Source organism: Gallinula chloropus, assembly GCF_964237585.1.
Source record: "Gallinula chloropus genome assembly, chromosome: Z".
NCBI lineage: Eukaryota > Metazoa > Chordata > Aves > Gruiformes > Rallidae > Gallinula > Gallinula chloropus.
Genome location: NC_140089.1, coordinates 79,638,381 through 79,660,471, shown reverse-complemented (window position 1 = coordinate 79,660,471; position 22,091 = coordinate 79,638,381). Strand labels below are relative to the sequence as shown.

The following is a 22,091-nucleotide window of genomic DNA, read 5'->3' as shown; positions in this document are numbered from 1 at the left end:
TATAGTAGCAGACAAGTCGGGTTTTCATCTTATTCCCGCCTCTGGGAGAGCTAGATCTGCATCTTAAATGTGAATGGAAGTATGTGGGCTTTTGCAGCCTCCCAGGGCAGGTGTTTTCAGAAAACACTAGCTCCTTTCAAATCTGCCAAAACCCTATTCACAGCTTGGCTACGGGCATGACCAGCAAATAGTTTGGGAATTCATGAGCTTGTGAACTGACCCGGACTCTGCAAATGAGTTGCCCAAGGTCTTTGCCAAATGCCTGTGAGTAATCGACGCGTAGGAACCAGATGGGGTTGCAAATGGCAGGGTATTAGTGCCCCCACCTGTGCCAAGCAGTGCCCTGTGTGAGAGCGAGAGCTGCACCGCAGTGTGCAGGGCTCCTCCTAGGGTGAAGAGGCTGGGGTACTTGCAGGGATGACCAGCAGATGGGCCTCCTTCAGAGCCCTCAATTGTGCAAACAGGGGAGTTAAAACCTGAATCATCCCCCCAGCCTGACTGCTGGGCAGTCCCAGGCAGGCTGTGAAATGCCCTGCAGGCAGTGTGGACATGGTCAGAGGTTAACAACAGTGTCAGCCTTCATAAATCATCCCTAATGAGACTTGGGAAAAGGTTGGGTTGGAGTCCCTGATGCACGGCTGCCCTGGGTTGTCTTTCCTTTACTTTGGGCTTTTCCTCCCGTTTGGTTTTTGGGGTTATTTGGGTGAAACCTTTGTGTGGCTGAAGGTGCTAGAGTCTTTCCCACTGCTTTGGGTGGTGAGGGGTCGCGGGCTTTTGCCTGGCCCCCATTCCTGGCAAGGTCTGGCTGATGAGCTGTGGAGTAAATAAACGTTCTCCCTTTTTTTTTTGTCCCCACAGAGGTAGTTTGTGTGTCCCTACAGAGCCAGAAATCATAATGCTGGAGGGTATTGCCCCGGTCCCGGTGTGGAGAAGCAGCATGCTGTGCACCCGCCAGTATCGCTTGATGATGCTGGGTTTGGGATGGCTCTGGGTAGAGTCCGAGTCACAAAGCCTGGCTGAGCCAGCAATGCCTGTGGGCAGCATCCTGCCCAGCCACCAGACAGCTAAAGGGCTCCAGGAACCTTCTCTTGTGGTGTCCTCCCAGCCCTTCTCAGTAGCATTGGGACCACCTTATGGGGATGCTGTCAAGTCCAAATGCTTTGCCTGGGAAAGTGCAGTGCTGTCTGTCTAGAAAGCAGGACCCCAAATAAGAGGCTTGCAAGGTGGGAAGAGCAGCAAAAATGAGCTTAATGACATCCCCACCAAAGGCCACCTCTTGGGGCTGGTGGTGGTGGGCTGCTCTAGACTATGTGTGGTCCCTGCAAAAGCTGCCAGCCACCGGCAGGGTCACTGGGAGGAGTGAAGCAGGGTACAGTGAATATTCCCTCTGACTTATTATTTATAAAGCACTGTCACAGCCCTGGAAGTGTTGGGACTCTCAGAAAAGCTGTAGGAATGTACTAATTAAAGAACACAATGGGAATGTAAATTGGGAAAGCTCCCCAGGGGGAAGCAGCCCTGGGGGGAGCTAATTTGCCAGTCCCCACTCCTCCCCTGCAAGCTGGCTGAGACACTGGAGCAATTAAGGAGGAATCTGAGTGTTAAATATAATCTGGAATTGTGTTTTTGGCTTTTTTTGTAATTGGTTTATTTTTCTCTTGGGTAACTGTGTTTCCAATTCTGTAATTGGGACTTTAACCCGCTGTTCTGCCACAATAGGAGCTGGTCTGGGGAGGGAGATTTTTTTCGGTGTTTGTTTGGTGTTGAAAACAGATTCATTCGGCTCTGCCAGTGCCAAGGTGGCAGGTCACCTCCTTGGACGTAGTAGAGCTGGATGTGATGGTCCTGCAGTCAGCACAGTGGGATCTTTGCAGCCCAGGACAAACCTGGGAGAGTCTTGGAGGATTGCTTTGGTGGCTGCAGTGGCTCCAAACTGGTGTGATGATGAGCAGATGTGGCACCAGGACAGGGCTGCCCAGAGCCAACCTGGTAGGAGACAGTTCTGGCCTTTGATATAAGATACTGGTTGTGCCAGAACCATCTCCTGAAGCCCCTCCTAAGATTATGGCTTTTTTTTGGTTGGTCTTTTTGCCTGCCCATTTCTCTTCTGCATGGTCTGCTTTACTCTTCAGTGTTGTTTTGAGCTGTCTTGCCCTGCTTAGGAAATACATGTGTTCGGGATCATTCGGACTGTGGCCAGTCAGGAGGACTTGGGGTAGTGGCTGTGATGTATTTGTCTTCTTTTATACAGTCCAAGGTGACTTTGTGATGGACACAAGGTGAAGTAAAGGCACGCTGAGGCCACAGTGGTCCGCAGTGGGTGGCCATCAGCTCACATGCTGCTCGGTCTTGGGTTTGTGGGTGAGCTGTGTCCCCGTGGCCAGGTTTGCAGTTCAGCAAAGAGTTTTGGGGGTTTGGTTTCCATCATACTGAGCAGACCCTGTAGCATGTTTTTTATTGGAAGGTGTCCTCAAAGCTTGTAGAAGAGAAGTTGGTGTGGCTGCAGCTGAGATTTTGTGCAGTGTTTCAGTTGTTGGATCATTTTAAGGTGGTACTGCCAGTAGCAGGCAGGAATAAGCATGTTACACTGTCCTCCTCCCTCTCTCATTTTTATTTTTCTGAAAACTTGAGTATCTATCCTGGTTTTTTAATTGGCATTGGTTGCCTGAGTTTCTCAGTTATTGCTAACTCCTGTTGGCAGGGGTTAGAGGGCTCTCTAAGCTGAGACATAGGAAAATATGATAGATAGATGTGCTCATGTGATACAAGTACCATCAGAGCAGTAGGATTTAGTGTGGCTGTGGGTGCTGACTGGCCCTGGATAAACTAGTGCTTTGTCACGCAATAGCACCCCGTGTCCTAACCCTGAAAAGCCTGAATTCAGCTTAGATTGCTGCACGGCATTTCTCTCTCCTCCTGGGGATGCTGGGAAGGAAAGCCCCTACCCACCCAGCCCACTGCAGCCAGCAGATTTCTGCTGCCACCAAACCAGCCTCCATTCATGGCCAGGCCATGGTTCTTGCGGCCTCATTCCTTCGGCTGCTCCCAGGCTGGCCCAGCGGCGGCTCTTCGTCTCCTCTCCCCATCTGGATCCAATAGCTGCCTACGGTGAAAAGTCACACCGTGCCCAGGAGCTTGAGGAGAGCCCCTTCTCATCTGGGGCTGGGCCAGGGCAGGAGGGTCACCCAGCAGGGCTGCCACCGCAGCCCACTTACCCCACTGTGGTCTGCATATCCCACTGGGCAGGAATGGACCGCAGGGTTTCAGTGGTGTCAGGAGAGCCCCGCCAGGATCCACACAGGGTGGTTTCCCTCTGAGCCCTCCTGTATCTGTTGTCATTTGTTCTGAGTTCTTTTTCTGTGAAGTAAATGCCGGTTGAAGTAGCAGAAAAGACTTGTGAGTAAACAGGCTGGGGGAGACTGGGCCTCCCCTCATCCTCCTCACCCCCATCTCTGAAACGTAAATGGAATTGAAACCACTCTATCTTTATTTACTGTAGGGCCCACAGATTCCATCTGTTGCCCATGGTGGATAGTCTGGCAAGGCAAAATAGGAGAAAACTAGTATTTTCCCTATATTTGGAGGTCATGTGGGCAGAGCTGGGAGCACTTCATGCTTTCTGGGTTTCACACCTCCAGAGCAGGTCTGGGAAGCTGCCATAGAGCCAGGAGCACAGCCTGGGCATCCCAAATCTCTAGGCAGTTCTTTCTCCTCCTTTCCTGCCTGCAGCTCCAGAGATGGTCTTTTGGGGACACACCAACACTCAGGGTCATGCCCAAGCTCTGACATGGTGTCTTCCTGTGCAACCTTTGACCAGCTCACCCCCAGGCATCAGATTCCCCCCAGATCTGGCAGGAATCATGCTTCCCTCCTCCCTCTCCCACCATCTGAAGTTAGTTTCCTCTAGGTAACAGAGGTCAGGAGTACTCAGGTGCTGATGGATCAGCATGTTCTTTCCTCTGGATCGGGGCCTCGCGTTTCTCCTGCCTGTCCAGCTGGATGCAGGATGCAGGATCCTGGGCTGCAGCTCTGGGGCACGCTGTACCGGGGGTTGAGACCCGAGCAGCGTAGCGAGCCCTCCTGCCTGCAGTCACTGCCGTGTCTTTTCTGCTGGCAGAGGAACGCATCTCGATTGCAAGGATAAATTAAAACTGAGGAGCAACTGCTGCGTGCTGGGCTGGTCAGGCTGACAGTGGCTATCAGTGCTCGGTCCTAACCCAAGCCAGCTCATTTAAGGCGCTGGCCTGCGAGACGGCAGCTTCACGCTGGGAAACAGCCCTCAGCTTTCCTTGTCCCGCCGTCGGACAAGGGAAAAGGCTTCCTGGAGGCAGGGGGGTCTGTGGTCTCGGCCGGAGGCCAAGGTAAGTCACCTTCTCAGTGGGGTTGTTTGCACAGCTGCGGGTGGCCGTGCCCGCTCCAAGAACTCCGCATTCTTCCTTGTGCCGAATATCCGGGACAGGCATCCCTCCGTGCTCAGCGCGCTTTCATTTCCGTCGGCCACCTTGGGAAGCTCCACCGAGCATCCAAGCGCCGAGGGCTGACCCTCCATCCCGCCGGTGCCGTTTGCCTGCCTGGTGGCAGCACGACGCAACCGGCTGGGGGCTGTGCGAGACCACCGGTGCTCCACGCTCCGGAGGGAAGCAGCCCCTCGTGCCTGCGAGTCCACATGCCATCGCTCCCCTCCCACCGGCGTGGCTCTCCGGAGGCCGGAGCTGGAGGCTCTCTGCCACCTCCGGGCGCTGACAGCCTCCCTGCGCGGAGCCTCCGCTGTCACCCGGCGCGTTGTTTTCCTTCTCCCCAGCCCTCCCGCCAACCAGCTGCGTGCAGATTTTATGGCAGTGCCTCCGAGACACTGACAACCTGCTGACATCTGTGGGCTGTGGAGGGTTTTTTTTCCTTCGTTTGCTCGGCCGCCTCCATCACCCCAAAACCCCCAGTACCGAGCCCAGCTCCCTGCTAGCTGCTGCTGTGACAGTTCCATGGCTTCTCCCAGTTTTTCTCCTGGCTTTGCAGAGAGCTTTAGTGCTACCCAGTTTGTCCCAAGACTCTGTGAAGTGGCAAGGCTCGCACAGACAGCACGCCGGGGCAGTTGCCCGTGCTGGCCCTGGGATTTACTACAGGCAGTTTATTTTCCCAAGGAAGTTAGTTTCCAAGATAGCATCTGGTTTTTATGAGGTCTGATCAAATAAGGTGGTATGTGTATGAGCCGGAGTTGGGGGGGGCTTGGGGGGAGTGGGGGGTGATGGTGGTGTTTTTATGTTTGTACATGTATTTTTAAAGTTTTATAAATAGCAGAGTAATGGATTGCTTTGCTCCTTCCAAAACTGCATCTCTTGTGACCGTGGTTTTGCTGAAGTTACGACTGATTCCAGAAAGCAAGTTGTTTCTCTAAACCGAGGAAAGGGCTGTGTAGCTACTCGTGCCTTGCACCGCGCACGTATTAGCAGGAGGTGCTGTTACTTTCAACACTGGTGCCGAATTATCCTTTGGGTGCCTTGTCTGCAGCCATCAGCCACGGAGGTTATGAGTGAAAACCAGATGCTTTCACAAGCAACTCGCTGGCCCATTGAAGCTCTTCAGCCAGCACTGAAAAGAGACATGATGTGTTCTGGAAGTTGGGACTCAGTTTGCAAATAATTTGCCTGGAATAATAAAAAAAAAAGGTTAGAGGCTTGAATTTGCCTTTGTGGGCAGATCCGGAGAGAGAAGCGATGTGTGAGTTTCCAAAGGAACTCTGGGCTTTCATTGGTGCACTGCGAGTCCCCCATGGAAAAAGGACTAGATGGAAACGTGCTGTGGAGCTGCTTCTGCTTGTGTTTGTTTCTTTCAAAGCTGCAGTTGAAAGAAAGGAAAAGAGAAATAACGGTGCAGCTCTTGGGTGTTAGCTCTTGGAGGAATCTCTTGGAATAAAATTGGAGAGGGAAGGAGGAATGGATGAAAAATATCGTAGTGGTAGAAGATGGGACTCTGCTATCTGCAGTCCTTTCGTTAATGGGTGATTAATAAGTGATGTGCTAATGGTGTGTGGGGACCTGGTTACTTGTGGCTTCCCATTTGGGTAGGTTTAAAAGTATCTACGCAGCCATCTCGTCTCATTTATATTTTAATGCTATCATCTCACCTCTTCCTTTTCCCTTTCTTCCTGCGTGTGAATCCCCTTCACTCTTCCTAGGTTGGCCTCACCAGACCAGGTAGGCATCATCCCATGGCATGGGGTCGTGTCCATGGGAAGCCTGGCCAGCAGAATCCAGCCAGGAGGACCACCAACATGCTTATTTTCTCCATGTCCCACCAGTGCTTTGGCCATCCGTGCAGCCCCCAGGAATAAAACCATTCCAGTGAGACCTTTCCTCCTTCTGGTTTTTGGAGCAGCTTCCCCTTTCCCCCCAACTTTTACAGAGTCATGTCCACTTGTCTGGATGCAAGCACTTAATCCCCTCTCCTGTGGTGCTCCCCGCAGAGCCCACCCTGCCAACAGAGATAACACCGCGCCGCAGCTGCCCCTCAGCACATCCTCAGCTCTGGGATTTGTTTTTCATTTCCTCTTGCTCTCCCCTCTCTCCCCCTGTGAGACGTAAGGATTTGGCAGCAGATCCTGTCGCCCCATTTGCTTTCCTGCAGAGAATCGTTTCTTCAGGGTGTTGTGTTAGCAGCAACGGGGGTCGGAGCCGAAGCCACTGGATGTCTTCTTGGGGATGGCATGAAAAACAAATCTGTGCTGTGTGACCTAACCACCTACCTCCTCAACGCTCCCCTGGGGACCACCAGCAGCTTCTTCAGCTCCTTTCTTCTTTTTCTTTTTTACTGTCTTCCAAACTTTAGTTTTTCTTGAAAATCTTTAAATTGTTCCTAGAAACTTGGACAAAATGCCACCCCTGTGGTACAGATTGGCAACATAGCTGGTATTTCCACTACTACAGAGCATCAGCTGAAACCAGTATTTTCTTCACGGTATCAGAGAAGACTTACTTGGATTTAAAAAAAGAACCCAAACCCAAACAAATCCCACCTTCTTGCTGAGATATAGGATTACCAGCTGATTTAGCATCTGCACTCAGACTTTGTTGCTCAGCTAAGCCTACGCCCCAGCGTCTCTGTAGTCATTTCCAGTTTGGTACCAGCTGTCCCGCAGGCATCTCTGAAACACTGCCCGTGTTATGAGAATACGACACTGCCGCCTTCTTTTATGAAGATCAGAGCTGCTGGTCCTGAGCAGCTGATATTTCACACGATGAGTTTCTCCCCTTTCTGCTCCAGGGAGCTGCCAGGAAGCAGTCCATCTAGAGGGGGAAGATTTTGGGGACAAGAAGCTTGAGGTGTGTTGGCGTGTGTGTGTGTGTGTGTGCATGTGTTTGTAAGGGACGTGGGAGAGGTAGAGCCCAGCTCAGTAAAAGGCATAAGAAAACAGAGCCTTGAGCTTTGACTGAAAGCCTGGGTGCTGCTTTACCCAGAAAATGCTGCTTGCTGCTGTTTGCACTGCTGCATGTTTATTTACCCAGCGGCTCCTGCCAGCAAGCCCTCGCGACGCTCAGGAGCAGCATCCCCAGCGTTTTCGGCAGCAGGAACCTGCCTTGAGATGCTGTTCCCAGCTGCTGGTGGGGTGCCCAGCCCTGTCTCCTGAGGATAAGGATGCCAGGATGAAGGTCCCAGGCTCCCTGCAGCATCAGGGAGGACAACTGATGTGCCAGTGGCTCCTCACGTAGCTTTTCTCTGAGGGCACAGTGTTCTCCCCAAAACCTTTGGAAGAATCTTTCCAGGGCTCCATGCAAACAGGAGGGGAAACACCTCCTCCTTCTTGTGCTTTTGCTGTGCCTCCACCTTTGCTTGCTTAGCTGTGGTCCAGCTCTCTGCAGAGAGCCACTCCAGTACCATGAATGAACAGCACTGGGAGGGGGATTGTTTGTCTGCACCCAATCTGCCGAGTGGATGTTCACGTCTGCGTTCAAAGCCATCTTTCCGCCAGCAGTTTGAAAGCCATGCTGCTCCCAGGATGGTTTCTTACCTATAGCTGGGATATTTCTGGTAAACAGATGCAAATTTTTCATGGGAAATTACCATGAGGAATTTGCTCAGTTCTGGCTGTGCACTGAGAGGAGCAAGCGGTGCTGTGCCGTGACCCAGGAGTCTCTGCTCAATCCTCTGCCCATGCAGAGCAACGCAGCAGAGAAGAGATAGCTGCCTTATGTTGCACACTTGTTTCTTCCCAGCCTCTCATTTGGGATGAGGTGAGCGTAAGCAGGGATTAGTTCATTAAGCTGTGACAGTTCATTAAATTTCTTGGACTTTTTCTCTGTGTTTTCTCTCCAGACACGGCTGCTGGCTGAGCTGGGGGTGGGAGTGGGGGGGTGTTTGTGTGTGTGTATGTGGGGAGGGGGGCAAGACAGGCAGCGGAAATTTACACTATTCCAGTTTCCAAGTTGCTGGCTGCCTGCAAGAACTGTTGCCCTTCAGATACTTCTATTTCAAAAGGGCTGTGGAAGTGAAGTTCATTTTCCTTGGCTATTTTTTTGCTTTGAAGTGAGCCTTTTTTTTTTTTTTTGTTAAAAAACGCTGGTTGAAGCTTAGAATGCGTAAAACGTGGTGAAATTGTATGGGAGCCGTGCCCTGAACCTCCTGCATGGCTTTTGAATCCTCTGACATGTAAACAAGGACTCTAGTTCGCAGCTTGGCTTTCAAGTCCACCAGAGGAAAACCCAGAAGCTCAAAAGTAAAACGAGAGGGATGCGCAGAGGGAAGGTGAGGAGAGTAGTGCCCTGTTCCTTGGTTAATGCCTCGTTGCATTAATTGCAACTAAAAGAGCAGGGCCAGAGCTTGCAGGCACCCTCAGTTAAAGAGTGTCAGGTCATGGCAGGGTCATGCTGGTGGGTATCGCTGTTGCACACCGTCCCCTTTGACTCTGCAGCTTGTGTAACCCCGTTGTCTGGGCTCTGCAGGGCTCACAGGACCCTCTTGGGCTCTTACAAAGGGTTTGGGTGCATGAGAATGTGCTCCCGGTTGTATTCTTCCCAGTGTGAAGAAGCCGTTGTTGAGGGGACGTTCCTTGCATGGAAAACTGTGCCACCCCACAGCGGGTTTCGCCCCACGTGGGGCACAGAAGGGGCAGCTGAAGGGGAGATGTGTGAGCATCTCTGTGTAGCCACAGAAATCTCATTTGATCCTCGGTGGTGGGAAAGGAAATGGAGCAATAACCCAGGACAGTTTAATAGAGTTTGGGTGAAATACGGTTGTTTTTGTAAGCTGGTCTCTGTGCAGTGAGGGCTCTTTAGCCCGTTTGTTGTGCTTGGCTCTGCTTTGGATGTTGGCACCAGCTGCTCTGCAGGTGCACGTGTCTTTGGCAGGAAGGAGCTGGGATTTGGGGATTCGCCTTGGTTGGGCGGGGGGAGAGGGGAAAAAAAGCAATGAGAGATGATGTTTGTGTCTTGCAAGAGAGGAGGACACATTGGGGAAGGGGAAGGACACAGCCAGGGGTTGAGTCCTGTCCTGGAGAGTCGGCTAGAAGGCAGGGTCCTCTCACCAGTGGCTCCTTCCCCCTTCCCTGGGACAAAGCAGGAATAGATCCTATGGGCTGTGGGGCTGCAGGGCCTGGATGAGGCCAGGCCTAGTGAAGACGAATTTCCCTCCTGTGATGAGAGTAGTTTAGACAGGGAGCAGTAGCAAGTATTGCCTGTAATGTCCCCAAAATCATTAAAACTCTCTGTCTCTGTGTGTGTGTGTGTGTGTGTGTGTGTGTGTGCACGTGCAGTTTCCAGAGAGGAGCCCATAGGGGTGCAGGGAGAAGACATTTTTGGAGGTGCTTGCCCTGCCCCTCCCTATTGTTTTCCTGTGCTTCCAGCGTTGTGCTGTGAGTCCTGGGGGACCAGCACCCCAGTGGGGCAGAACCCAAACCCCAGATGCCCCTGAGGAGGCAGTGATGCCAGGCGGTCCCAGGTGTTTTCACCCTCACAGCTGGCGATGGGGCAGTGTTCCCATGGCAGCTGGTCCCCACGGCCCTCAGATGTGGTCTGGAGGGGTGGGTGGGGGGCAAATTGGTGCTTTGAGCATTCCTTTGCTTGCCCATCACTGCCCAGTTTTGGAGCATAGGGGACTGGTGAGAGCAGACTGGGAGACCCCGCAGACCCCAGGCAGGGGCTGTTTGGTCCAGCGGGCAGGGGAATGGAAGAAGCTGATGTTTCCCCTTGTGAAATCCAGCCGTCGAGCCAGAAGCAGCAGACCTCCATGTGCTGGCACGGGCCCAAGGCGTCTTTGCTTCCTGCCACCCTTTCAAATTAAGCAAACGATTCATTTTATTTCTTTAATTTTCCAAATGGAAGTGAATTGGCCGCACTGGCAGGTGCCTGATTGACATTCCAGAGAGGATGGGAGCCAGGGTTTGGGGGCGGGGGGGGTGTGCTTACCACTCCATGCTTGCCACCTCCCTCTCCACAGCATTGGCGGGGACCCAGCCGTAGCACTTAGGGTACAAGGGCCACTTCATCCTCCTCGGAACAAGCAGAAGATGACCAACTTTCATGCAATGGGTAAAATTATTGCCATGCTGAGCTCCTGCGAGGTCCTTTTCAGGTGGAGAAGTGAGCCGTGGCACCCCTGTGCCCCCTATTAACTCCTGGCCTTGCGTGTTTTATGACTGTGGCTTTTCCTCTTGCTTTTATTATGCTTTACAGAGCCTTTCTCATGCATCTGCTTAGTCCCCTGCTTGCCTCAAGGGGACACTATCAATAAATGACACCGTGAAAGGGACGAAGCCCTCCCTTGAAAGGAGGTTTTGGGGTGGGATGCTCTCACAGGGGTGACCATGCATCCTGCCCAGCCCAGCACCACCACCGTGCACCCTTGCTGTGGGGCCAGGCACCCATCTGGGTGCATGCATCAGCATCCCTAAACCCCTACAGCTATGCCCATGTGCGGCAAGGCTCCCAGCAGAGCTGACTGCAACTCTCTTTGCAGTGAAATAAGTGCCAGGAGGTGGTGAGGGGCAGTTTAATCCCTGCTACGTAGCAGCGATTATCAAATCTACGCGCTGCATCGGTGCAACGAGTGGCAGCCGGTGGCTCGCTGCTGGAGTGCGTGGCGTGAAATTAAATCTAGCTCCCCAATCTCTGTTAAATCTCAAAGATCCCTTCCTAATCTCTGGCACTGTAGCCTTTCTTGCAGCTTTCCCCCTCAGCTGCCATTATTCTCAGTGCTGTCTTTCCCCTCGGCTGCCCTCCTTTGTCTTCTGGAGAGTGGCAGTGGGGTAGAAATCACCACCCGGAGCTGGGCTTGTGCACTGGAAGCACAAAACCTCAGGGTTTTCATGCACTGTCAGCTGTCCTGGAGCTGAATCCCACTCACGATGCTACTGCATGCCCAGGGCTTTTTCACCTTCCCTCCATCTCCTCATTGGCTTCTCTGTGGGGTCACTGAGAGGGTCTGGGGGAAAGAGCAGCCCTGGGTGAGCGTGCAAACCTCTGGGCCACTGTGCTGGGGAGTGAGAGAAGTGTGGTTCTGTCATGGTGATGATCTCAGCCTGGGCATTACAAACAGCAGCGTAAGTGGCCTTCTGAAGGGAGAAAAAGCAATTCTTATACTCCCCTCTGATGAAAGCAAGCCCCCCTTGGTTGCAAGCACACCATGTCCCTGGGATCTGTGCTGCTGTTTCTCTGCGTGGGAAAGCTGTTACCCAACACCCAGTCTGTTTGTGGCACTGGGGAAACTGAGGCACGGTGTGTTCATATGATGTATTCAGAGCTGCTCAGCCTGTGTTCCAGGCCAGCTGGACTCCTTGCCATGCCAGGACAGGCCATGGGACAGGGAAGCCCACAGCATCCCTGTGCCAACCACTACCAGCTGCACCCCACTTCTAGAAGCAGCACAATCCTCTTTCTCAGCAGCCAGGGTTCAGCTCTGAAAAGGCTACAAGCCCCCCAAAACCGAGTCTCTTCCCTTCCCAATACCCTGGCTGTGGAGGGCACCATCATCCTGGCTTTTTTGTGAGAAACCTTCTGCAGCTTGGAAGAGGATGGGCAAAACACGAGGAGCTGCCTGTGAGCTGTATGGCAGCTGGAGGGATGCAGATAAAAGCTCTGCTGTCTGCCACGGAGATAAATTTCATCTCTGGCTAATTCAGGGGTAAGAAGGAAACTCGGCAGCTGGGTTTTGTAATCTTGCGCGGGCGAGGTTTTCTGGGAGATGCTGGAGCTGGCTCATTTTTACGTGGGCATTAGGGATGTGACAACTTAATTGCAGAGAGTTCTCTGGAGGGAGAAGAGGAATCAATAGGTGTTGAGTAAGGCACTCGTTTTAAGATAAAGTCTATTTGTTAAATTATAAGCATTTGTCTCCTTGCAGCCTCAAAAGCAGTTAATTGCAAGCAGCTCGGAGGGGTGGCGTGCTCTGCCCCAGATTGAAGCCCAAACACCGGCCGTGCCCTTTGGATGATGCCCGGGATGGAGATGGCTGGTGGTGCTGCCGGCTAGCGGTGCCGCTGCTGCAATTCAGGCAGGAGGGACCCGAGCTCTGGGGGAGGCTGAAGGTTATGAATTCAAGCCCATAAGCGTGTCCTGTAATCCCTTTTCTGGCCCGGAGGAGCGGCAGCCTCTTCAATTACCAGGGCACGGAGGGCTGCAGGGTATGCGTTTCCCAAAGGCCAGCCCGAGGCTGCAGGGAGAGCGGCCAAAAATACTCAGCTTATTTGGGCGCTGTGGGGACTTGCCTTACAAGGCTGGAAAATAGTTTGTTAAACAAAAAAAAACCCCACAACCAACCCACCCCCGGAGCAGAGGGTGACTGTGGCACAGTGGGGTGGCAGGAAGGGCTCCGTGGGCTCTGCCCCACATGTGTGTGCATAAACCTCCCTGCTCTCCTCCTTGCCCCTCTGGGATGCGGCTCCCCCGGGGGCCTTGGGCTGACCTGGGCTGAGCTTAGAGGTGGGTTACCAATGTGAGAAGCTTCCAGGGGATGGTGCAGCTTCTGGGTGGGTTTAAGGAGGGGGCTTTGGTGCTGCACATTTGGGCAGATGCTTCCTTCCAACTGCTGCGTGTCGCAGACTTGCTGTGTGCTCATGGCAGGTCCTGGCTCCACAGCTTTTTGGGCCACTTTGGCAGGGAGGGGACCTGGCAGGCCACCCGTGCACAGAGCTGCTGCAGGAGGATGGGATAGCTGGAGGAGATGGGGAACACCCATGGGAACTGTGTCCTCCAGGCCTGTAGAAGCAGCAAAACCTGTATTTTTGCAGGAGGTAGAAAGCTCCAGGCCAAGTGCCACACATTTTCTACTCAGCACTTTGCTGAAGGCATCCTTTATTTTTCTGTTTGTTCTCTCTGCCTTCCCTGGCCCTTCCTTCACTCCCCAGCTGTGCAGCACAACCTGCTGCCACCCAGTGAGACCTGCCTGGTGCTGCACATCCTCCTGGGCTGGGAGACTTTCCCGGGCTGCCTCCCTGCCTGCTGGACTTCACCCTACCCAACTTCTTGTAGATGCATGCACATGGCCATCCTTGGTACCCAAAGGCAAGGGGCTGGGGAGAGCAGCACCGAGGTAAGGAATTCAGGCAACAGGGGTTCTTTACAGAGCAAGGGCTGGAATATTCTCCCCATCTGTTGTTTGTGATGTCTGTGATGTTGCAGTCTGATGGACAGTGTTCAGAGCCTCCTCCAGATTCCTTGGAGGAAGCACGTGGAGCTGTTTTGTGCTTTGCTATGGGTCTGTGCTGCAATGGTCCAGATGCAGGGACAGGAGCAGGCAGACCTTGGACTCCCTTCCTTCCCTAGAACGGGGCACAAAACTCCAAGGAAAAAGGCCCATGGCCAGTCTCTCCTGTGGCTCAGCTTTTCAGTGCTGTACGGGACAAGGGCCTTAAGGCCATGGTGCATGGGCAAGCAGCAGCCACACAGGGAGACTTTGCAAAGGGGAGAGGTTGTTTTTCTCCTGGGAGGTGGTGGGGGCAAGGGAGGACACGGGGAGTCCTAAGCCATGCAGCCACACGAGCATCCTTTCCGCAGCACCCTGGAGATGGCTGGGAAGCTCTCCAGGAAGGGTGATAGGCAGGGAGGATGGGAGAAGAGTTGCTCAAACCTCCTCTTGGTTGATAGGGAATGGGGGTCTCCTCTCTGCAGGCCACTCAAGGTGGTATTCGCAGGCCAGCTAGCCAGCAAACTACCTCACTAGGCTTTCAGCCTTCTGCACAGGCTGTGCTGAGCTCCCCTGCCTGCCTTCATCTTTCACTTACCCACCCGAACATTTGTTCTTGGATGCAGTGCATGAGGGTTAATCACTAAAGCCTGCCTCTGGCAGCGGCTGGGCTTTGGGGACTGTGCTGGAGGCAGCAGGATCAGGCCTTCCCACTCCCATGGCCTCTGTAACCAGCAGCAAACCTGGTGAGAAGGGTTCAGACGCTGTTCCCTGCCCTGACAGCAGCATCCAGCCCTGCCGTGGGGCAGGCAGCTCCAGCACAGCAGAGTGCAGAGCAGGGTGGGCAGGGGATGCACGCTGGGGTCCAGGGCATTTCCAGGCAGGTCTTACTGGGGCACCCAGGAGAGTCCTCTGCGTGTGGGCTGTGTCATGCACTGGGCTTTGCGTTTGCACATGCAAACAGCCACACATGTCCATCCTCAAGCATTCAGAGGGATCGGGAGGATGCCCACACCTTGCATGCCCAGGGTGAGGAGACAGCTGTCCCTCCTCGGAGGGACGGAGGTGCACACGTGACGGGCTCCATGCCTTGCAGGCTGTCCGTGTTGATCTCATGTGCTGGGATTCTCGCAGGCACCCAAAGGAGTCATCGAGCTGCGCGCCGGCCACTGCGCGCTGCCAAAATCCTCCGGAATCTGCTCCCCTGCGTCGCCCCTTCCCAGGTCAGAGCTGGGCTTTGCAGCAGCAGGTGCTGAAACCCGTCCCTCCTCGCGACCTGCCTCCCTTGCTTTTCCAGCACATTTTCTGGAGGTCAGTTGTCCCCTCCCCACCACTGGATTGCTTTCCTGCCCCTTCCCACCTGCTCCATCCACCCACCAGCTTTTTTGGACCTGGAGAGCAGTTATAGGAGGGGTGGGGGGTGGGGGGGTGTCTTGGAGGGGGGGAACATGAGTCCAAAGGAGACATAAATCCTCTCCTGGCTGGGGCTGAAATCTTGGAAACACCGAGTTCTGATCCAGCGGCTCTCGAAGAACCAGGGCTGAACATGGCACTAACTATTTCTGGCCACTGGCAGCTATTCCTGGCCCCGACCCCAAGGTCGGCCCTTTTCCCTTGCCTCCTTCCCTGCGCGCTCGGGTGAGCTCGGTGCGGCGAGCACGCTCAGCGAGCTATAAATAACGGCAGCCACGGGCGGCCTCCGGGAAGGGCACCGAGGGGAAAGCATCTTTGGCTCTGCGGGTAGCTGGGATCCTTTTGCCCCAGCCGAGCTGAGGGCAGTGGAGGGGGGAGGCATCATGGCCCCCCAGGAGCAGTGGGGTGCTTCAGAGCCATCCTTGCGCTTTTCCCATGGAGTTTTGAGTTCCAGAGGCTCACTCTTCCCTGCAAGCAGCCAGCGGGGCCTTCAGACTGAACGGTTGCTTGGGGATGGATTTATTTTTTTCAATATCCCTTGTGAGCAGCTCAAGCTGGACATGCTGCCCTCCAAGGCGCCGGGGCTGGGATATCATTTTTTACTCCAGACCTCTCTTTTCCTCGGGGGAGGGTTGAGCAACCCGATGGATGTGGCAGAGGGAGTGTCCAAGGTGGAGGAAGCTCCGCTGGAGCCTGCGTGCAGCCACAGCCTCAAGTTTCCTGAGCGCTTTTCTCCTCCACGCTCGTCCCCCTTGCCTTCTCCACACCCTTGCTTTCCCTCTGCTATCTTTCCCTCTTCATCCTGCTTTCACCTTCCCTCTCCTTCAGTTCCCCTGTCTGTGCTTTTCATCCCTCCCTTTCCCACTCCATCACTCCCCCGCACTCCCACGCCCTCCCCTCCCTATTCCCACTATTTTTGCCCTCCTCCTACCCTATCCCCTTTCTCTCCTCAATGCTCCCCCTGGCCCCTCTCTGCAGCAGGGTACCGTTTTGCTCTGCAAACACCAGCTGCCTTGTTTTTCTTGCAGTGCAGCGAATGTTTCTGCAGCGCTCTGGAGATCAACAGAGCCACCAAACAAAAGAACCTCTTTTATTTTAGCAGAGGGATGGAGACCCACTGCACTGGTGGCCCGAGAGGTCGGCACTCAGGTGGCTTCCATGCCTGCATCCAGCCACCTTGCCGAAATGAGCACCCTTACTGACGTGAGCGTGGCCTCGCGTCCCTGGCCAGAGAGTGGAGGAGGAAGCCCAGCAGTCTGAGAGTCACTCTGGGTTTATTTGGAAACTCCTGGCTTGTTTTCCTTTGTTCCTCTCCCCCTCCCACTTCTGCTGCTGCAAAACCGGTGTAATTGAAGCAGGAAATTAAACATTTGAAGCGTTAATGTGATAATCTGCTGGTTTAGGCTGGGGAGGGAGGGGGCAGGAAGGGGGCAGGGAGCTGGGGGCCGAGCACGCTGCTGCTGCCCAGTGTGCCATGAGAGAGAGGGGACTAGGCGCTGGCAGGGGCTCCCCAGCACATCCCACCCTTTTGGAGAAACCACACTGAAGAGCTCTTCTTCAGGTTGTTCTGACCTCAAGGGGTCTTTAGGCTCATGGTTAGGATGAGTGTGGTTCTTCTTTGGTCCTGACAGCTGTGCCTCATTGCCCATGCTGGTGGGATGAGAACCAATGCTGCTGCAAGGCTTGTGTCCATCACCTGTGATGAGTTTTGCAGTCCTTTGCTGATACTGCTAAGGGATGAACCAGCCAGGGACCCAAGCACGTCCCCAACCCCAAGGCCACAATTTGGGAGCATTGAGGTTGGAGAAGAAAAAACCCAAAAAAGCCACAGAGGTTTCAGAGATGCAAAAAGATCCCAGGAACCAAGCCCTCATGTCCCTGGGACAATAAACCCTGAGTGTAAAACACAGCGAGGGAAGTTCAGGCTGCATGCCAGGAGAGATGATCCTCCTGGGAAGGGTGGGTGGATGTCCAGACCAACTGCCAGAGAAAAAGATTGGGGTCTCCATCTCCGGAGGTACTGAGGAGCTAAGCAGACCCTCATCAGGACGGCTGCACCAGGATGGTCCCAAGTGTGGTGGAGGGTGTGTTGCTCTGGGTGGGTTTGGGTGCTGGGCAGGCGATGGAAGATGAGTGTCCTGATGCCTTTCCTGAGCTCCTCAGTGGTCTATAAAGATGGCTGGCACGAACATATTATGTTTTTTTAATTCCTTTTTTATGTCAGGCTTGGATTGTCTAATAGACGCTTGCATTGTAATTTTTTACTTTAATAGGAATCATTTGTAGAGAGATCTGCTGAGCTCAGCATCCCGGCTGGAGCTTTTGCATTATCGAGAGTTGCTGTCTTTGCAGATGGATGAGTTTCAAGGATTTCTAAATACACAGGCCTGTCTGTCTAAACAAAAGTTCAAATGCTGTGCAGTTCACTGGTTCAGAGCAAATGTCAGAGGCAGGACTGCGCCGTCACTGCTAAACAAACCTCTGTCCTGTTTTCTTTTGCACTTCCCACAGAATCCTGCACAGATTCGGTGTGATTGGCCCATTTCTATTTATGGGGTGAAAAACCAGCGTGGAGCAGAGCTGTGGGGTTTTTTTTTTTGCTCTGCTTGCTGTGCTGGAGGGAGAAACAGCACCAAAATTGCTACAAACCCCTTCCCTTTCCAAAAAGCCTTTCAGGAAGCAGACGACATCTTTCCTGAGGATCATCAGTCTCGATTGGTCTGAGGTGCTGGACGAGTTGATGCCTCTTCCCAAGGATCTTGGATGAAAGTGAAGGTTGTCCCGCATGTCCCCTTCTCCCAGAGCAGGACTGGACATTCTCTCCATCCCCCCCATGGATGCTTGTCCCACTTTTTCCTAAATAATACCCAAAGCAGGGGCTCTGGAGCCACTGGCCACAGAAGTGGGGTCAGCTCCTGGCATGGCTTCTGGTTTTTAACATGTTGCACCCTCTCTGAAAGAAAAAACAAAAGCAGTTGTTTGCAGACAAGGATGTCACCAAGAGATGCCTTGGGGTAGGTTTAACTCCTGGTTTGCCCAATGCCTTTCTAAGCGGTGAGGGAAAGGAGAGGGGACTGTGCATTCCTCAGTGATAAAAATGCCACCAGTGATATTTGTAGCTGGATGGGGAGATGATATCTCATCAAGGGCTCATATGCACAGCTCTCCGTGTCGACATGGACATATTTGAAGCCTCCAAAGCGAGATGCCATCTCCAGATACTGTTTGTGGCTAATGGGCATGGTTGGCTGCATCCTCCACTGCTGCTTTGCTTGGCTCTGGTTGCCAATGAGCCGGTGGAAGGGGAGGGTCCTGCCCAGGTATCAATCCCACATGGGAAGGCTTTGTGGGATGGAGATAGCAGCCTGGCGTGGGAGATGGGAGACCTTTTTCCCTGACACCTGCATATGGTGCGACTTCGGCACGGCCTCTCGCGTCCGGTGTTTCTTGTGTGTTTTCTGAGGCGTTTTGTGTTCGCTCCTTGGCCAGTGCTGGGAGGACTGGATTGGAAAGGAAAGGAATTTTCATACTTCATCTTTTTCTCGCCGGGGCCTGAAACGTGAGTGCCTCCGAGGCGCTGCCGAATGAGGTGGTAATGTGTTCATCAGCTGGGAAATCACCTGACCTCAGAAAAATGGGGAGGGGAGAGATGGAGGGGCCTGGGAGGATTTGTGTCCACCCATCCGCCCCTGGGCAACCCATGGTTTTAGGATGCAGCTGGTGGATGCGGGAAGTGCGGTGTTGAGGAGCATCCCAATAGTATCGGGGAAGGTGGGGTCTCTGACTCAGTTTCCACACCTTCAGCAGCAGCTGCTCTGGAGGTCCATATGGATGTCACGTTCATAGTGATGTGCTGTAAGCGGTGCTCCTCATCAAGGGCTGAGGGAGACATGTGAAGGGTCAGAATCCAAGTTAATAAGTACCTAAAATACCCTGAGAGGCTCAGAGGAGGGCCTGCCTGCTGCAGGACACGGGTTGACCCTTGGATCTGCCCAGCCTGGAGCAACCTACTGCTGTGGGGAACAAGTCACATTTTCCTGTTTGGCTGCAGGATTTGTCCATCAGACTCCATGCTGGCCGTGGTGGTGGTTCTCTCTTGGCCTTGATGCTGTTTCCTGGCACGGCCCTTCCTTCACCCACCACTCCCCAGTGCCACCACACACCGGTGAGTCTTCTAAGAAATGAAACCATTTTATTTGGGCTCTTAACTCTCCCTGCTTGTGGGTGTGCGGGATGCTCGGAGGCTGGATGTGCACTGGGTGCTACATGTGCCTAAATAAAGCAGCTTCAAATCTCCTTCTCAGTTTGGTGGGCTCCTGTTCTGCCCTTGCTGTATTTGAGGAGCATTTGCCGGCTGTCTTTTGTTGATCCCTGCACCTCCTTCCTCTTCCTGTTTATCCGCCTCCCTTGTAAATTAAAGTCTCAGACTTTCAATCTCGCACTCCACTCCTTCTCTAAAATCTCACCGCCTTACTGCCCTTCTCTGAGCAGAGACCCTTTCTCTCTGCCTTTTGGGGGTTGTTTTAACGCTGGATATCCAGGATTGATCGGAGCATTCCAGGTCAGAGCATACTGTTGATTTACGCCGTCATGTATTTTATAATCCTGGGTCTTTACGTATCACCTAACATTTTGTTTGCCATTTTAGCCGTGGCTGCAGAGAGAAGACTGACATCACTTTGCTGCCTCTTTTCAGCTAATTTAGACTGCAGCGATGTGCCTGATTAGTTCAAAATCTCCCTTGCAGCGTGCCATGCCTTGCATTTATCACCACGCCGGGCTTTCTCACTGCCTGGTGCTGCTGTTCACTTTGAAGGTCTCCCCTATCCATCATATTCTTGATTAGCCTAAATAATATTGTCATCTGCCAGGTTTTTTTTCCTCCTCGTTGCTCAGCCCTCTTCAAAGCATTAATAAGTAGATTATAGCGTGCTAAGCCTCGTCCAAAACACAGGGGCACGGAGAGCTGGCAATGCCGCACTCGGTCCAAGCGGCTTGGGCTGCTTAATGAATTCTGGGCCTGAGATGTGAATAAGGTAATAGCAAAAGAGGGCAGGAAAAGAAAAATACAATACCATTGGTTTCATTACAAATAAAAGTGTTTCTATTTTCTGACGTGCCTAGGACTCTACCCCCGTTCACTTTATGAATGGTTAATACCGGTCTGAGTAACCAAATATGCTCTTAGTGTTAATACTCTGAAACGCAACCATTGTGCATTCAAATGGCAAGGGGCTTTTTAGGGAAATAGTTAGGACTTTGGTTTCATGGGAATAGCATAGTTTAATATGAAAAAAGTGTAGACTGTTATTGATGTGCGATATGGTAAAATTATGTATGTGGACATATGCTTGCAGTTAGATCAATAGATGTTATTAATGTGTAAAGATATCATTTTTATGTTTCTTTTTTCCAAAGGGTTTTGTGGTTAGCTTATATTTTGAGCTTATTGATGAAAGAATAGTATTTATTTTGAAAAGTCAATGATTCAAATCAGGGCAATTTTTTTAATGGGCTGTAACTTTTAAGCAGCATAATAAATTCTCTTTGTCATTTGCAGAAGTATTTCCCTTTGCGTTCGAGATGAATGTGGCAGCCTTCAGGTCAATGGCTCTGTTTTTCCCTAAGGTAAATTCTGGAGGTGCTGAGCTGGCCTCTTCATGGTGGAAGCAGTTTGCAAGTAAAATGCCTTTAAAATTTGCATTATTTGGGAAAAGGAAGGAAGGGAAGAGTGGTCACAGCCGTGTAGGCAATTTTCCTACTTATTGCCCAAACTGAAATAAATGTAAGACTTGCAGAGCATAGGAAATGTGGCAGAAATAGCATGTCTGTGCTCTGGTTTGTAGCCTCCTGGCTTCTTTCAAGCAGCTGCTGCTCTGGCAGCTGCATCAGCATCAGCAGACCTGTGTTTCTTGAAGGTCCCTTCCCTTCTGCACTCAGGATGGTTTTTCTGCTCATACAATATGCCCTGGCAGTGACTTGTGCTGGGTTTTGCTGCGTGAAAACACGGTGAGAGCTGTGTCTTGTGCTTGCTTTAACCAGCTGGTTGATGGTTGTACTGGGCTGCCTGCAATTGCTGTGGTGTATGGAAGAGTAGCTAGTTGTTCCTTCTTCAATTCCCTGGCTTTTCTTGAGGGATTGTTGTTTATAACTTTGCAGTGGAGATGCTGAGAAGTGCACTGCAACTTGCCTGCTCCCAGAAAACTCCACACAACCTACTTTTGAATGCAGGCTGGGAAATGGGAGGAGAGCACCCACCTTTGGGGAGATGCCATATGGGTGCGTTACCCCCCTCTGCCAGCTCCAGCTTTCCTCTTGGCTCAGGCAAGCCATGCTCTTCATAACCCCAAGCAAGAGCTGCTGCTCAGCAATGGGGAGAGCTGGTTGGTTGGGTTTTATTTGTGGTTTTGCACTGGTGGGACTGAATTTCCATCCTGACTTTCAATTCAGCTTGCATCGCCGCGTTCCAGAGCCCCACTTCACCCTGGAACTGCTGGGAATTTTTTCTTCCTCCAAACACTCCGTTACCCTTCTTGCAGGATGATGGTAGCGCTCTTCTGCTTTTATTTTGCTCAGTAAATAGGATGAAAACAGATGAGGTCATTGGTGTCTATACAGGCAGATTTGGCCTCCATTTTCTGTTTACTAGGACTGCATTAGTTATGAATAATGGCGCGTCAAACTACTCGCTCCAAGCAATTTATTCATGGGATTTGGCCCCGCTTGCTGCCTGAGAGTTGCCTGCCAACAGGATCTGATTTTTAAAATACACTTGCAAACACGCAGCCGTTTGCCCGATCTGTTTGCAAACATATCTGGGCCTCTGGGTGATGAGCAGATGCTCAGTCCTGGTGTCGGGGCTCCCAAAGACACTTCCTGGGATTTCAGTCCATGGATGGGCAGTGACGATGTCCTCTTTGAAGGAATTAAAAGGGATGGAAGACAAGAAGTGACAGGAGGTTTTAAATAGTCTTCCTTCTCTTTTTTTTTTTTCCCCAGAGGACATCATTATGTGAAGCTGGAGGCACATACACAATCCCGAACCTTTGAGACAGGATTCCCTCCCTGAC

The 22,091-nt window shown here is 52.4% G+C and overlaps 1 protein-coding gene across 4 annotated transcripts in view; it reads left to right on the top strand.

The window, feature by feature from the left end:
- CNTFR (ciliary neurotrophic factor receptor) overlaps positions 1-22,091 on the top strand; it is a gene marked incomplete at its 3' end in the record, with an annotated part of 215,984 nt that overhangs the window by 73,747 nt on the left and 120,146 nt on the right. For 2 of the 4 annotated variants that reach the window (XM_084278235.1, XM_084278236.1), the window contains exon 1: positions 19,112-19,186. The exons of the other annotated variants lie outside the window; for them this stretch is intronic. In XM_084278235.1, the coding sequence (XP_084134361.1) occupies positions 19,127-19,186 (60 nt within the window). In that variant the 5' untranslated portion in view covers positions 19,112-19,126. Of the gene's footprint in view, positions 1-19,111; positions 19,187-22,091 lie in introns of those variants that run through there. 4 annotated transcript variants of the gene reach the window in all.